The 18,641-nt window shown below is 39.7% G+C and overlaps 1 protein-coding gene across 1 annotated transcript in view; it reads right to left on the bottom strand.

The window, feature by feature from the left end:
* LOC122797833 (extracellular serine/threonine protein kinase FAM20C-like) overlaps positions 1-18,641 on the bottom strand; it is a 719,407-nt gene that overhangs the window by 107,727 nt on the left and 593,039 nt on the right. Inside the window, exon 9 of the mRNA XM_044066357.1 lies at positions 1,137-1,218. Within this exon, the coding sequence (XP_043922292.1) occupies positions 1,137-1,218 (82 nt within the window). The remainder of the gene's footprint in view (positions 1-1,136; positions 1,219-18,641) is intronic.

The following is an 18,641-nucleotide window of genomic DNA, read 5'->3' as shown; positions in this document are numbered from 1 at the left end:
AGTCTGATTCACTGGTGCAGTGCATTCAATTCAATGGTCAGAGTCTATGAAGCATCTGCTTTACCTATATGTGTGCCCTGGTACCACAGGTAGTTCCTGGGGGGAAGCCAGACTCCATTTAGTACCAAGACCCATGTACAGGTGCAGCAGTACTGCACTGACAGGGAGCCTTGGAGTAGAGGCCAGGACTGTCAGCTTGCATGGCTGGGTGTTGTTCAAGCCATCTCCATACTTCAGCAGGGAAGGCTCATATAGTATCCAATATCAAAGACAGATTAAACTGATTACTGGACTACTGGCCCTGCATCTTCATCACCTGCCAGAGATGGGACAAATGCAGCCATGACATTTATGTTGCCTGTCATCTATGATACAGGTGGTGCTGTTGTGCAGGGTAGCCTCATCACTATGCAGCTCCACCTGTCTGACAGACTGGTACTGATGGCAAGCTCTCCTCTTGCCATGCCAGATCTGTCATGCAGATGGAGCCGTGGAACATTGCCAATTTTGCCATAATCAGTGGGCCTACCATGTCTTCACTAAATGCATGCTGTACTGGGCACAGGTATTGAGAATCCTTAGCACAACATACAATAAAATCTAAGTAGCTGCACCTGACACTGTGGGATTCCATGATATTTAGTACGTTGGCATTGAGTGGTACTGAAATGGGTGAACCTCACCTGGCAGAATGATATCTTTCTGAGATTTGCAGTGAATAATTCTGTTCAGAGTAGTGGGGTTAGGATGGCAGAGGCTCTCCTCTCTGCTATTATGAAATACTAAGACTTGGGCTCTCTGTGTGTATGTATGTATTTTTCTTTTTCCTTCCTTTGCCATTATCAACCTTTGTGTAATCTTTTGCCGTACCAGCAACTTCTTTAGGTGCACTTTATCCAGCTGATACAGTAGTATCCTCAACACTAAAACAGTATAACATGAAGTCTTTATATTCCATCACCAGCATCAGATTGTAAATCTGCTGAAGACACAGGTCAAGTTGTCTAAATACAGAGTTCAGATCGCATGCTTTTAACTAATAAACTAGCTAAGGAATAATAAGCTGCTATTTTCTTTATTTAATTTTTTCATTGTCCTGGCTTTCTAAAACAAAGAACTTAGTAATGTGCACATACCCTCTGCCATTGTCCAAGTGTAGAAGGAAGGTATCATTTCCAAATTTCTCAAAAGTTTCATAATGATGTCTGTCCAAGTTCCCTAAAATAATAAATGTGGGTTATTGTAATAATAATCATAATGTTTTTAATACTGAAAGTGAAAAGAAAGTCACACAATTTAAGAACAGGTTCTGCTTGCATATTTTTAACAAAGATTAAATAAGTGCCACATAATATCTTATAACTGTTAATGTGCTTCACAAGGAGTCAGCTCAACTAAGAGGTTAGGGACCATGGCTACAGACCTGGCCTTTGCTTTCATATGTAATGACCAATGGCATGCTTCCTGTGGGGAGTGGAACCTTTCCTAATCATTCTGTATTCGCTTTCATTTTAATTACTGCTTATGCATGTATTCAGTACAGAACTGTTAATATTAGTACATGAATGGCAACAAAAGAGAAATCAGCCCAGGTAATATAGGTGCACACAGTACTATGAATGGAAGAGTATAATCTGGTTTTAAAACAATTGACTGTAGACTATTACTGGGGTTGTTTAGAATGAGTCTCCATTCATATTTGTTTTTTTTCATCTGCTCACCATTTTCAAGTTGAGCGAAGTGTGGACAAAAAAATTAATGAAGTACAACAGCAAGTATTGCAGGAGGCAGAAACTTAAAGAAGGAAATGGAGGTGGGGATATGTAATACAAAGAGCCCTCATTTCAACACCAATAGCTGCACAGATGCATTACCTTGACATTCAGGCACAACAAAAGTAAAGCACAAACATGACTAAAGTTGAAGTGCAGTGAACTTTACAATGGATACTTAACATGTTCTCTTTTCCAGTGCACCACAGTGGAGACTTGGCTGTAATCTCTGCATTCACGTTTATGTTGATCAGTATGACACAGTTAACTGATTTCTGCCATTTTATTCTAGGTGCTTTGATCCATTTTAATGTGCATGTTTTTATCCATTTTTTTTGTCACCTACCAGCTTTAACATTCCTGTTCTCAACCTGGAAACAGTATAAAACATAGCTTACCTCTCTTGGGTATGCAACTTCCTATCTCTTTAAAGTGTGTCACAGGAAATTTACTTAACTTCCTTAATTTAGTATTAGGGTCAACATTTTTGTAGGGCAGTCCAGATTTGGACAGCTATGTCCTGTGGTGTGAAAAAACACGAAAAAAGGAAAAATCCTGTAATAATTTAGGAGAAATATATTATCTAACATTTCTGTAAATGTAAATATTCTGTGGGTAAAGCATCTTAAAATTGTATAAAACAAGAGAGGGGACTAAAAGTCTAAAACAGTGAACTTTATTTTGTTAATAAGCAAAAATAAGTATTTTATTTTTTGTTAAAGGTTGTAAGAAAAAAATGCCACCCTGAATATGCTTTTGAACAAAATTACTGAAAAAATAATATGACTAGATACATGCAAAGCTGCAAATCAGTAAAAGAATGCACAAATTGCATCATATGAAAGTTTGACTTCCATTGCTTGTTTGAAGGGAGCCAGAAATCTAGCTTATAAGCTCATAGGTTCATAGGTAGGTACTAGGCTATTGGCCCTAGGGCCTATATAGCCTAGCCAAAAAGCTACCCTGGCCTTTGCCACCCAAGAAAGTTATTTTCCTGTGCCATTGCCGAGCAGAGCCACAGAGATGACCCCCGGGGTGAATTTCCTATCTCCCATCTAATCATCAAGATTTTTCTTGAAGAGTGATAATGAGGAGTTTTGTTTGATATAAATAGGTAGTTTGTTCCAGACTATGGGAAGTCTCTGGGACAGGAATCTATCCCTCCAGCATGTTCTGTTTATTGTGGTGACAAGGTTTAGGTCTCTAGCACATGTAGCTCGAAGGGATTGAGATTTCTTTAAGTGGAGCATGTCCAACAGCTCTGGGTTTGACTTAGCTTTCTATGTTAGGCAGAGATCACCTCTAAGTAGGTGATATGTGATGGAGTAAAGCTGGAGTTTTTTGAGACGGTCTGCTTAGGGCATCTGTTTCAGGCCAGTAATCCTCTTTGTATTTCTGTGGCCTTTCCAGTTGTTGATGTCTTGTGAGGTACATACCAAAAGGGGCATTGTATTCTATATTGGGTCTAATGAGTGATGAGTAGAGGGGAACAATGACCTCTTTTTTTCTGGATGAGAAACCTTTTGTGATGAGATGTGCCATGTAGAAGAATTTCCTGACTACTGTGGTGATGTGATTATCAAAAGAGGAGACTACTGTCCACCTGTGCCCCAAGGTCTCTTATCACACTTTTTGTGTTAAGTAGACTACCACCTATGTGGTAGCTCATGGGTACAGAGTTTTTACCAAAGGGGATGACAATGCACTTTTTGGCATTGAGCTTGAGGCCATGGCTTTGACAAATGGCATCTGTCTCCATAAGGCCCTTTTGTATGATGTCCACATCATTATGAGTTTCAATTATGGCTCCTAGTTTGAAGTCATCTGTGAACTAAATTAACCAAAGACCTTCTGTGTTAGCCTGTACTTCAGAAAAGTAGATATCAAACAGGAGAGGACCCAGGACTGAACCCTGTGGTACTCCACTTGTCACTGGTCTGAAGTCAGATCTGGAGTCTGCTACTTCCACAGTGTGGGTTTTGTCAGTGAGCCAGTTGGCAACCCATCTTGTGACATAGGGATTCATACCTAGTTTAGTGAGTTTATCTATAATTCCAGAGTGGGGGATGGTATGAAAAGCCTTTGCGAGATCTAGATAGGCTGTGTGAACCACCTTACCCTTGTCTACAACTTTGGTGACTGCTTCAAAGTAGTCTATCAGGTTTAGGAGACATGCTCTGTCTTTCACAAACCCAAACTGGGTGTGGTCCAGAGTTTGGATATTACCAATATTTTGTTTATAAGATCCATGATGATACGTTCCATGGCCTTGCAGACCAGGCTTGTTAGGCTAATGGGGTGGTAGTTCCCAGGGTCCATGGTGGCTCCCCCTTTGTGGACTGGGATAAACGTTGCTGTGCACTATTCAGTGGTCACAAAGCCTGAGGTGAGGCTATGATTGAACATGGTGCTTAGGTTGGGTGCCAGTTCATTCTGCAGTTCATGTAGAACGCAGCCTGGGATGTTGTCAGGTCCCATGGATGCTTTGTTCTTGACTTTGGAGAGTGTGGTTTTTACCTGTGCAACTGTGATTACAGGAACTTTGCATTCTTCCTGTATAGAGATGGGCCTTTTAGGGAGTGGGGGGAGTAAAGTTAGCACTGAACCTATCTGCCAGGATGTTGGCAATATAATTTGGTTCTGTATATTTAGTGCCATTGTGTTGTAACTCAGAGCAGATCTGAATGTTGCCATTGAGATTCATGACATAGCTAGTCTGATGAAGGGGTAGATCCCTGAAAGTGCCAACATCTTTGCATTGTGAGTTCCATGAAAGATTTTAATTTATTTTATTTTATTCTATTTATGTTTGCTATCTTCAATAAATTTCCTAGCTGTGGTACTGTCGGTGTTTTTTCTACAACAGCTATAGAATGCTTTGTGGTTGTCTTTAGAATCAGTGGCGATTTTGTTTTCACTAGCTTTAGAGGAATTTATGAGGGATCTCAGCTTCTTACTGAGGCTGGCCAGGGAGTTCATCCAGTCATAGGATTTTACTCTTTTTTTGCAACAGTTTCTTTCTTTCTTCTGTTGTAGAGTTTGTTTATGGCAGGGGACCACCAGACTGGCTTCCTTTTTTGGAGGATAGCATCTTGGTTCTATTAGGGATAGCACAATCCATGCACTTGTGTAAGTGCTTATAAAGTGCATTTGTGTAGGATTCAACAGTTGTACCTCTATTGTCCGTCTGCATGGGTGTCGTGAAGTTTGCCACTTCTGTCTTAAGAAGCGGAAAGTTGGCTTTGGAGAAATATTTTATGGTGGTTTCCCTAATAGGGGTGGGGGCAGGATGTGGATGCCTACGGTGATTAGTTTGTGGTCAGATCTGATAAATGAGGAATTGACCTCTGCTGTGGAACACCGGTCGCCCATGTTGGTAAGGACCAGGTCTAGGATATTACTGCCCCTGGTGGGGGTGTGGATAAGTTGATCCAAGGCATTGGAATTCAAGAATTCCAGAAAACATTGAGCAAAAGAGTTGGTACATGAGTAGTTTTCTCAGTTAATGGTGGGGTAGTTGACATCAGCCATTATTAGGGTGTTGGGCTGTGCACTAATATTTTCCAGTGTATCAAGAAATGAGGAGTGGGAATCCTGGGGCATGGTGAGGGATGTGTAGCAAGTTACAATTTGGATTGTGGTCTTGCCCAAAGTTAGTTGCACTTGGATAATCTCAGATGCATTATGCTGAGCAACTAGCCTGGAGGTGTGGATATCCTTAATGAATATGGACATGCCTCCGCATTTAGTGTTGCAGTCCAGGTTAGGTGGCCGAAAGGTGTGGTATGAATTATAGCCTGGTCATGCAGGGGTGCTCTCTGGAGCCTTGCACCAGGTCTCTGTCACTGCACAGATGTCGATGTTCTCCATTTTAAGGAGTGCCACGAGTGAATGCATTTTGAGATTTAGACTTCTGGCATTGAGTAGCATTACCCTCAGATTTTGCTTGCTTGTACCTGTTATGGTGGTGAGTTTGTCATTTGAACTTTGCCTAAAAAAGGCACTATAGGGGTGGCAAGAGTCTTAGCCAGTAATCGGAATCCCAAGGGCAACAGGTGCAGGCCACCTCTGGCAAGCATCGTAATCTGTCGATCATGTCATCCAGGCAGACAGATACTGGATCCCCTCAGAATGACACCAGAAGATTAGCCAATTCTTGAAGTCAATCATTTTGTCCTTGTACTGTGGTATAATTCTGGGTGATTGCAGGATGCTACTCAGGGCTAGGGTCATACCTGCCTGGGCTACAAGATAGAAGAGCTCCTCCATGTCTCTTTTCATGTAGTCCAGGGAGGTACATCTCAGGTCATTCACATCAACATGAACAATGACAGAGTCATATTTGTACTTGTTGTGGAGTGACCTGAGTGTGTGCATTATGTGGCGGTTCCTGGCAGCTGACAGTAACTTTTTCCTTGTTTAGCCTGGTGAGTGGAACATCAGTGTACCTGACTATAGAGTCACCTATAACCAGAGTGTTGGATATGTTGTTATGCCTTATAGGCTGTGCTTGAGTGGCACACTGAGTTTGTGGGCTATGTGTCATTTGGGTTGTGTTGGGGGGTGGAGGCTGCTTATGTTTCTGCTTTGGAGTTCTCTGTTGCTTGAGCAGATTTTTATTGAGAGCCTCTGTGAATGTAGGTGTCTGTTTCTTGGTTCGATGTGTGTGTTTTGGTGGTGTAGGTTTTGAAGGACTATGTTATGAGTGTGGTGTGGTGCAAGTGTTTACCTTCTCATCTTGACTGTCTAGTCCAGTCTTGGGTGAAGAGAGCTTTGCTTCCAGTTTGTCTATATAAGTGCATCTCTCACAGGTTGTAGTGTTGGGTGATAGGAGGAGAGGGTTGTCTGTGTACATGAGGCAATTGCTGCACTGCCCCAAGATGCCCAGATTCATCAGGTAGACAGGAGAAAACACAGGGAGTTGACCCTTAGACATGCCTGGATAGGTGCTTATTTATCAAGTACTAAAAACTGTTTTTCTCTAGACAAGTGAGGAAAGTTGAGTGCTGCAGTAATTTGTAGCTTAGTTAGTGCTTACAATGAGTTCTGAACAAGTGCTGAGCTCAAAGAAACAGATTTTTAGTGCTAAAACTAAAAAACTGACTAGTTCTAAGGTAAAATTTGAAGAGCAGACTTTATGGCACCGGGAATAGTTTAACCGTAGCTAAGCAGCGATACACAAAGTGTATTTTTTTTAAATATAACAGTAGCAAAAGAGCAAACTGATTTAAAAAATTAACCAATTAACCAATAAAAAGCTAAAAACTGAGCCCTGTTCCAGCAGTCTTCGATCAGACAAGTTTTAACTGCACACTCCTGCCACAAGGTGCAGGGGAACCTTTTCCAAAAAAGATGGTCTGGATTAGTGCTCAAGTTATACAAACAAAGTTAGATTCAGCAGGTCTGAATTTAGTCTATGCTACAGCAAACAAGGCATACCAATTTCAGAAACAAACAGTTCAAATAAGCAGGCACAATAAGCCCTTAATCAGAAACTCCCAGCTCAGAAGGGCAGAATGTACCCTCTACTCCCACAAGAGTGCAGACCACACCTTCTTAATGTAAAATAACTGGCCCAAAGCCCAAGTGCTTAAACCAAAACTAATACACTTTTTAGAATAACAGACACTAAGTCTTCAATCAGCAACTCCCAACTTAGAAGGATGTAAGCTACCTATCCTGCTACAATAGTCTTCTTCTTTCGGCTTTTTCCCAGTTAGGGGTCGCCACAGTGGATCACTTGTCTGCTCATGACTGGCAGTGGAATTTTGCAGTGTCAAATTGCCAGCCTGGTGCCCAACCTTCCACAGAAGGCACACACATGCACACACTCACACCTAGGGCCAATTTAGAGTGTCCAGTCCACCTACAGCATGTCTTTGGGATGTGGGAGGAAACCAGAGCACCCAGAGGAAACCCACGCGACCACAGGGAGGACATGCAGACTCCGCACAGAAGGTACCCCAACCGGGGATCGAACCAGAGAACCTCTTGCTGGAAGGTGGCAACGCTAACCGCTGCACCACCGTGGCCACCCTTGTCCTCCCACAAACCTTCTTAATGTAAAACAACTGGTCTGAAGCCCAAGTGCTTCAACCAAAGGCTTAGAATAATAGTTACAATTTAATCCCTACCAAATTAATCATGTTTGTTTATCACACCTACTCAAAAGAAACCCAGAGTTTTACGATGGAATTGGAGTGATTCATCCCCAGAATATCAGAATAAAAAACAAAAACAGTATTAACTCTGTGACCCTCTTCAAAACCCTCTGTTTTTTTTTCACCTAAAAAAGAGAACAGCCAGTCAGGCCTGCAATTCAAAATGACCCTCTAACTCAAAAACCCTCTTTTTTTTTAAACCTAAAAAGAAACCAGTCAGGCCTGCAATTCAAACCTTCCCAGTCCACTCACTGCACTCTGACCATCTCATCAGTCTGACATCTCATCCAGCATAAGTCATACATTTACTTCTGAAATGTACTGAGAGTACCCAGTTCTCCTGTAGAAATGTGATTATTTTGACTTGTTCCTAAAAATGATTGAAACCTTGATACATCTTTAGGAGGAACCGGGTCTAACAGCACTAGCAAATATACATATAAATTTGCCAATGTCAGATACAACTTCTGCACACATATAATGTGGTGAAGAAATTCCTAAATCATTCATAGAAATGTGATCACATGAATTATAAAGCTCAATACTAGCAAATACTAAGCTCAGGTCAGAAGAAAGCAAAGAGAAGCAATACTGCTTTTTAAGCAGCATCTGCAAACCTGGTTCAGCCAATAATAATCTAATTACCCGTACTAGAGACTTATTGTTTAAGGTTGCAAATTAGTAATAAATAAATCCTATATGTCAAAGGAGGATTTACAGACACTGCATGCCACAAATTCACAAGTTATGCCAGAGCATGTCTTTTATATGATAGTGAAAGAAACATTGTTCACAAACTCTCTGCATCTAATGATATGAATCACAGAACAGCTAGGCTGAAACTGTGTGCAGTATATGCAGTATACACCCAATCATAATCATTCCACTACCCATAATCCAACAGATAACATGTTTTACAGATGTGCAATAGTATGCATGCATGTGGTCTGCCTTGTCAAACCGCATGCATCATAATGACACAACATATCTGATTAATAACCATTTAAGTAAGGAACACATTGTGGGTTACATTAAGTGCATTAGGTCTGTAATTATAGTAGAGACCACCAATCATGGTGTACATTATGTTGTCTGTATTAGTGGCACCATGCAGTGTCTATTATGCATTGTAGTATGACATGCAGTGTGGGAAATTATTGGCGGCCATAGAGCCAGGGGAAGAGTGGGTGTTGGATGGTTCAATTGCAACTGGAAGTGGGTGTTGGATGGTTCAATTGCAACTGGCAGCACTCCACCTGTGCCATCATCTGTCTAAAGTATGCTTCATAAGTGACATAGTAGGTGATATCCGTGCAAACACCTGTAATCAGGATGCTCATGTTCATCACATGTGTGATTCAATAATATTTTGTGTGTCATATTATTTTCAGTAGTAGTATGAATTTTTGTTTGAATTGTTAATACTGAACTCAATAAAAAGTCTTAGAACTGAAAAAAAGACTTCTAAATTTGTCATTTCATTCAAAACCCATGCTCATTCGTTTACCATTAAAGCTGAAAAGTGGAATACTGTATAATGTTAATATAAGAGTCATGTGTAGTTCCAAGGGTTGACTGACCATCATTGTGATGGGGAAGGCCTGTAGATCAGGATTAATAATTCAGTTGTACAAATTAGTTGTAGTTTACTTTAGAAACAGGGTAACTAGTGTGAGATTTGGATTGCCCAGTGCTATTCAGGTGAGGGTACTTTGTTGTTGGTTGTGGTGAGATTTGCTGTTTATTTGCTGTATGATGTCACTGATCAACTGTAAGTAATGTATGTGTGTGTGTATTTGGTACACACTATACAAACAAAAGGGTGGGATCATCCTGGATTGTTTGTGTGTATGATGGTAGGCATGAAGCCTTATTGTTATCTTCTTGTAGGGATTGATCCTATGCGGTTACATGAAGGGCTGTGAGATTAGTGTTTACATTGCAGCTATACACTGATGTCTAGTGATATGTTGTCTTTCTTCAGTTCCTGAAGTAAAATAGTGTCCCAGTCTGGAACTCCATCAAGTACTTCCACTTTGTATATCTTGCTGTATTATTATTATTAGTAGTAATAGTACTACTAGTAGTACCATTGTAATTATATCATTATTATAATTTTCATCATCATTAACTTTGAAACAACTATCTTATAGTTTTAATATTATAGAAAATGTTATGTATGATACATTTGTCAATTTCAGAGTGGAGTTTTGTATCTAGAGAGGCAAGAACTCGACTTTTACTGCCCCCCCCCCCCAATTAGAAAACATGTGCTCTCTGCTGGCATTATCATATATCCCATATATACATAACTGCTTGAACCTTTATCCCTGGGATTCAGTAAATGGTGTCTAGGCCTCTTGCAAAGCCTACACGGAGTTTACATTTGTGTGCAGTGATACGTGGTGAGCAGCAGTGCTAATTACATATTCATGCCATGCACCACTTTTAAACATAAATAAAAGAATTTTCATGGCTGGCAACATCATTGTCGACCAAGCAACTATGTAAAGCAACACAAATAGCAAACTTGATTACCTCAGAGCACAGTAGATTAGTGGGATTGTAAGGAATGCCACAATGATTGGGCTTAACATATAGTTATGTATATGGTCCGAACACGGTTCAGGACAGTGTACACAGTGAAGAGTATTGTGAAATCCCTTTCCAGGCAGTCTGTAACAAAGTTGTGCAAGCGATCTATAAGGGTACATGGAATGATATGTAAAATAAACACTCAGGGGATGTGTGTATATTGAATAGGGACACACACATGGATTTTAGGAATAAACACAGGGAAGGAGGACAGGTCGGACAACCTAATGTACAGCAGATGAGGGCATGTCAATGGAAGACATTTGTAGCAGAAACACCAATCACAATCTGGTACAGTACTGACTGCACAGTGAAAATGTGCATTATGTGACTTTCACACAAGGTGACATAACAATGGGGAAGAAATCTGTGTGAGATAAACATTCTTACATGAATAATGCAGAGGACATCTATCGGGGGTGTTGTATACAATTGGGGTAGGGTACATATTGTGAAGCTGTGCAAACTGATTTGCCTGACTATGAGTGTAATCTCAGCACAGGTCTCCAGCAAATGGAATACAGGTAGAGGCTCATGGACAACAGTAAAAGAATCACTCACAATCACGGACAATATCAGAATAATACCACCAGTAATCTCATGTCTCTGACATAATATATGTGAATTTAGAGTGATCAGAGATGGTTCTGCACAAACACACTTGTACAACTATTATGACATGGCTGCACTCTATGAGGGTTATGACACAGACTGTCTTGACACTGTGACATCTACTGGAGGTGGTAGGAGGGACATTGCTATACCTGTATGTGGTATTATGATCAATACGGGCTAGCTGACTGCTGTGCATGGAATATATATATATATATATATATATATATATATATACACACACACACACACACACACACACACACACACACACACACACACACATATATATATATATATATATATATATATATATATATATATATATATATATTTGGCACAATCCACACTGTCATGAATGTTACCCATGCCATCAATGTAGTCAAACAGCTATGTATGTACTATGTGCATCACTAGAAGAGGTATCACACATGCATATCTGGTCTGACAACTTGATGGGGCTACTGCACCATCAAAGTAATGTTTATGCTACAAAAAGAATACCTAGGTATGGCCAATAAGATGTGTGACAGGTCACTGTGGCAAACGTGGTATACATCACTAGAAGATGTGTAGGGAGGTACTTGAAGAAGGGTACATTGTACTCCTCCATTATTGGTGTGATGAAAGCTGTGAACTATGGAGATATTATGGCCTGTGATGTGGATGTCCTTAACATACTCAATAGTTGTGTTACATACAAGGGAGTAATCCGCACTGTGGCCATATGCTGGTGGATGTTCCATATACCATCTACCCCAAGACACAGGTCACATACCAAGTGGTCTGATTATAGGGTGTAATGTCTACATTATCCTTGGGTTGTGTGTTTTTTTTTCTGATGTAACAAATCCCCACAACATGTTTTTGTTGAATTGCAGGTGTTGTCATGGCTGTGGTTGTGGTGTGTGTTGATACTATCTCTATTATTTTAGTATCACAATTGTAGTCAGTGATTGCCCACAATCTGTAGTCCTTCAGACAGCTGTTTGGACATAGATGTGTATATTATCTGTGATGTTTGTGACTTAAATAATGCATAGGAAAGGGCCTAGCAGACAGAGCAGATTCATGGACCTGATCACTGGATGTGAGATATTGGTCACTTAACACATTTCAACATATTAAGATGCCACTTATGTGATACAGTTGTCTCCACACTTGGTGATATAGGTGTTTATGGCCACAACTGACAGTGTTGAGTGAATGCCTAAAGATTTGTGTCAAATGCCTTGGGCTTGTCAAGTTCAAAAGGATGAAAGTATTATCATCATGCATGCCCTAGATTACCTCTTTGAGGACATATAACAGATGTAACAGACATGATATAGCATTGACAACTCACACAGGTCTGTTGCATACAGCTGGGAAATTACTAGTGTCCATTTAGAAAAGGTCCATAATGACATGTTAGACTACCTAACAGATGAGGAAAGTCAGGATGTGTCTATACATGCATGCATCAGGTGCTTGCCTCCCAACTCGGATGGATGCCTGTTGATGTACACCCTTCTACAGGAACATAGTCTGTGTGGATGGTGTATTGAAGTGTATATTCAACTGTGTCAGGAAGGTGTATGTGCTAAGTCATGCCATAATTGATCTGTGATGTTGTTACAGTCCACTGATTCTGTGTCACAGACCTGGATGAAGATAAGACAGTGCATACTGCCTATCCTGATATGGCCTTGGGTTTGGACATAATCCCCCATGTAGGTATCATTGAGAAACTCTCTTAGCTGGAGATAAACCCTTATGTCACTGGATGGGCATACAGACAGAACACATACTATGAAAGCTGGAAAATCAACCTGTACCAGTAGAGCTGTCACCATTGGCATACCCAATGATCTGTGCTTGGCCTTTTACTGTTTGGAATCTATTTCTCAACAGTTCAGGCTAAAGTATACAGCCTTTGGCTTACAGCATTTGCTGATTCTTACATATTGGGTGAAATCATTGAGTCCACCTATGATGATAAGGTACTACAGGAGGACTAACAGACAAATGATTAATGACAAAGACACATGGTCTACAAATAAATGCAAAAATGTGTCTTTATTTTGTCCTTCTGCAAAGTGGAATTCCCTGCTAATTACAACAATGACAACAATTCCACTATGCTGAAACTCAGTGACACAAGACCTGGGAACACATGTAGATAGCAATCTGAACTTCGACCACCAAGTGTCCACATTGGTATTGAAAGACTATGTTGTGCACATCATAAGTCATGCCATCTTATTCAAATCTGAGGATTATATTACAGCACTATACTCGAAACTCATCAGAAAGCTGATAGAGTATAGTGTTCTCTTTTGTGTGTACCTCACCAGACACATGCAGCAGCTGAAGAGACCACAGGAGTTTCTCACCAAGACAACACAGGGCCTACAAACCATGCCATGATATATTTGAATAGACTGAAATCCATTTCACTGTAATCTGTATCATATAGGATGAGGTGACTTCTGCCTGGCCTCCATGCAAGTCCCTGACCTTGACCTGGTGGGAATTGTGCACATCCACAAATGAGATATAGCTGATGACATCAGCAGCATCTGATGAGGAGAATATGGTAATAACAGTGTCGCACATGCTGGTATAAAATGCTTTTGGTAATGTCAAGAAAATAATCTCACACACACACACACACACACACACACACGCTCTCACACACACACACACACACACACACACACACACACACACACACACACACACACACACACACACACACACACACACACACACACACACCCTACCTATCTAAGTACACTGACTATAGAATTCTGTAAGTGCCACAGCTCAAGTCTGACTTGGAGTGTCTCAGACATTTTATAGCTGATGATATCAGCAGTGCCTGGTAAAGAGAATATGGTAATAACAGTGTCCCACATGCTGGTTTAAAAGGCTCTCTGTAATGTCAGGCAAGTACACAACCCCCCCCCCCGCCCAGTTGACTGTAGTGAGAATAGAACCTCTTACCTATCTAAGTACACAGAATACAGAGCTCAGTATTTTACACAAGCACCAAGGCATAAGTCGAAATATTATAAGACTACAGGACAATGTATAGTGGATAACATCAGCAGTGGATGGTGCAAAGAAGATGTTGGGAGGCCTGCATGAAATGGATGTGTAGGCATGTGCAAGTGTCAAAATACTGTCACTCCATGGGACTGGAGTGGTAACTGTAGAATACACACTTATGCTGTTCTGGCTAGACACACACACACACACACACACACACACACACACACACACACACACACACACACACACACACACAGCTGACTGCAGTGAGAACAGAATCCCCTACCCATCTAAGTATGCAGAATACAGAGCTCAGTACTTTATGCTAGCACCATGACACATGTATGACTTTTATAAGGCTGCAGGACAACTTATAGTGGATGACATCAGCAGTGGATGTTGGGAGGTCTGCATGAAATGGATGTGTAGGCATGTGCAAGTGTCAAAAGCTGTCAGTCTATGGGACTGGACTGGTAACTGTAGGATACACACTTATGCTCTTTTGGCTAGATAGACACACACACACACAGAGGTCACTGCAGTGAGAATAGAATCCACTACCTAGCAAAGTTTACAGCCTACAGAGCACAATACTTTATGCAAGTGCACAGCAAAACTCTGACTTTTATAAGGCTGCAGGACAACTTATAGTGGATGACATTAGCAGTGCATGTAGGGAGAAGATGATGTGAGGCCTGCAGAAGTTTCACAGGTTCATCGGAGGTTGCTAGGCTAATAGCTCTAGGGTCTTTACAAGCCTAGCCATATAGAAACCTGAGTACCCTTTATTAACCATAGTTAGATGGTCGTTGTTAGCAAAACAATTTTGTGATCAGCAGCAACTGTCCCTGTCCATGAGAGACATAGGTGCCATCCCTGGGGTGAATTTAAAGTCACCCATCCAGTTGTCAAGGTTGCAATTAAATAGGGTCATTTAGGAGCTCTGCTTCACATGCAGTTGCAGTCTATTCCACAAGAGTGCCAATCACTGGGGGAGATATATCTGTCTCTTTAGCATGTTCTGTTTATGTCACAGGCTAGATTGAGATCCCTGGAGCAAGTTATTCTTGTCCTATTTGATTTGCAGATGTCCAGCATTTCCATTAGACCAGGGTCCAAGACTGTTCTGTAGGCCAAGCACAGGTCACCTCCCAAAAGCTTGTATGATATTGAGTGCAGTAACAGAGCTTTCAGTCTTTCCATGTATGTCATGCTTTGGATGGCCCTGGATTATCTTGGTGAGAAGCCTCTGTGGCAGGGGCGGCTTGTCCTATCGGACTGTAGGACTGCATCCCCCCCCCAGCAAGATAAAGAGCATTTTGTAAATAAAATTAATTTAATACAATTATTTATCCTGCTTCCTTAGCTAGGAGTCCAATTGACTCACTGAAGTCCCGGAACTTGAACTGCGCATGCCCGCCGAGTTCCGGGTTTTAAAAAAATATTTTTTTTTTCTGTAAATCCTGATCCACACTGCTGTAAAAGCAGTCTGGACTAATGAGCAAAGGCATCAGTGCAATGCCCAGAAGTCCATGTGGTTTTGTAACCACATAAAAGGAGAAAGGGCTCGGACTGCCAAGTCGGCAGGCATGTACATGATGTGATGGGCTGAATGGCTATTGATTGGTTATCGCATTCTTCCTGAGGCTTTATGTGCTGGGAAAAGAGCAAGAACCAAGCAGTAGCAGCCGGTGAGAACTGAGTCAGCTCGTTTGTAACAACTGAATTGTGAATTGCATTGCATTAGAAATCAGTCATCCTGAGGCTAATAACTGTATTTTTTGGAATTCCAATCCTAACTTCATTCAATTGGACAGTGTCAGTGTGAGACTGTGACTATTAAGTTGAGCTGAAGTAAGTGACATTTTTCTTTTCTTGGTATGCAGTTGGTAGCAACCCCTTATTCAAGGCTGCATTAGAATTAAAAGAGGTTATTTGGAATGCCTTTACTTTCCTGGCCTTAGTGTTGGATTTGTTGGTCTTGTTATGTCTAGGACTTTAATACTTTGCAGTTTAGAACCAGATTGTTGCAGCTTCAAAAATATATATTCCAGGGGGGCGTGGCCAAGGATGAACACAGGATAGCAGCAGATTTCTTCAGCTCAACCAATTTCACAGCACTGACAGGAAATAATTACTTTAAAAATTAATTTATGAAGTAATTTTCTTTCTAAATATGTTTGGAATATCTGTTTTTTGAATAATATCTAAAAAAGAAAGAAAATTTCAATAATATTCCTGTCAGAAAAACACTTTGGAAATTTCTCTGTCAGCTCCTCTGTTTGAAATGAGTTCCAGTAAGACAAATTCTCAAGATTCCAGCATCAAGAAAGAGCTTCAGTCTCTGATATCTACAATTCAGCAACTTACTACCAAAATGGACAAACTGGATACTAAAATTGATAACTTCATAGAAAAAACTACAAAACAAATAGATTTGTTACATCTAGACTTGCAACAACAGAAGACTCAGATTACAGGCATAGAAGAGACTGTAAATGACATGGAGAATAGAATCCAAGAAGAAGAAATCAACACTGAGTTTTTGCTGAAACAGAACACACATCTACAAACTAACCTTGATGACCTGGAAAATAGATCTAGGCACAATAATATTAGGATTTTTGGACTTCCAGAAAATATAGAAGGTAACAATATTACTTCTTTTTTAAATACATGGCTCCCCAAAACTTTAGACTTGCCAGAAGCATTTTCTTTTGGTATTGAAAGAGCCCATAGATCCATATCTAATTTTAACTCTAACAAAAAGTATCCTAGATCAGTTATAGTTAGATTTCTATCATCCTTTGACAAAGAGATGGTACTTAAATCTGCATGGGCTAAAGCACCTGTTAAAATTAATGAGGCAACTGTGCGTTTTGACAATGACTATTCTTCCTTGGTAATAACTAAAAGAAAAGTTTTTCTGCCATTAATAAGAGAGCTTAAGAAAGCACAGTTTAAAACCTACCTTCTGTTTCCTGCCAAACTAAAAATCTTTCTACCTGATGGCCCTAGAATTTTTGAAGACTTAGACTCTGCATTGCTGTATATCAAAAAAATAAGATTTTGGATAAAATAGAGGAAATGGAATGGGCTAGTCCTTCATTAAAGAGGTTGGTGGCAACAGAAGCTTCTTGGAAGACTTCAGAGAAGAAAAAAAGACTAAAAAACAAATGACTTGTTCTATGTTTTTCTTTTTCTCTCTCTCTCTTTTCTTCACTATTAATCTCTTTAAATACAGTTACTGCATCTCCAGAAAGCCACAAATATTCTGAAAAAGATTTAATCAAAGTTATTTTCTGTGTACAAAGAACTGTTTTTGTTTCATAAATAGTCAAAATATCTGAGGAACAAATAACAAGCTATCAATCAACTTGTTTCTCTTTGTGATAAAGAGACCCAAGGTTAGTAATTTGATACATTTTTTTTTCTCTCTTCTTGTTTTAAATAATGACATTCTTTCTAGATTATGCATTCAGTAAGGGGTGGGGGAGGGCAGGGAGAGAAGTATGATGAAAATATGATAAGTGGAATAATAACTTAATTCTTTTTAAAAAAAGTATATATGCTGTTTAAATACTGTTGCTAATTATTTTGCCATGATTCTATTGCTTATACTTGTTTACAAATAATCTGTCATGATTTAATTACTAATAATTAGAACTAAATAGTAGTAAATAATATGTTTCATATCTATCTTTATTAATATAAACAGCAAGTAATATTCCACTGTAGATACTTTTTATAGCTTCTTTCTTTATCTTTTCTCTTTCTTCTCTTACTCTCTTTTTATTTTCTACTCTCTTTTTTTTCTCTTTCTCTCTTTTCTTTCATATAAGTACATTTACATGCTTTTGATAAAACTGATACATGTATATAATAAGATTTGTATAAAAAATTGAATTGGGGCATAAACAATTAGTTGTATTATATATTAATAACTGTGGGCTTAGTTTCACTGTCATAGAGACTGTAATAACTTGTAAAATACTTCGCGAAGGTTTTACTCTGTTTAGTTTCATTTGTATTGCTAAATGAATGTCAGTCACTTGCATTTATTAAAATTTCCGCCAGAATGTTAAGGGAGACAATTTGGGATGTGGGTTACCTCGTGAATAGTGTCCTCGAGTTGTTTTAAAAGCTTCAATACTCAGAATTCACGCAGAGAAGCTGAATGCAGTCAATTTGAACTTTGACCCCTGAATTCACACTGACACATCGCAGATTCAAGAAGAACACTCTACCAGGAAGTAGAACTGCTGCAAATACGACTCTGCGATGGAAAATGAACTCTATAACATTTAAATGTGAGTTATTTTTTATAACTACTTACTTATTCATGTTATAATTTATAAAATATGAAAGTTATAATGATTTTAAATGATTCAGTATCCTATAGTAAGCAAGTGTGATATTTTAGAAGGCATAGAAAGTAAAACATATATACATATGTTTTTGAAAG

The sequence above is a fragment of the Protopterus annectens genome, chromosome 1.part0 (assembly GCF_019279795.1).
Source record: "Protopterus annectens isolate FY-2018-M chromosome 1.part0, PAN1.0, whole genome shotgun sequence".
Taxonomy (NCBI): domain Eukaryota; kingdom Metazoa; phylum Chordata; order Ceratodontiformes; family Protopteridae; genus Protopterus; species Protopterus annectens.
Note: the sequence above shows the minus strand (reverse complement) of the source record. Positions and strands in the feature narration are given on the sequence as shown.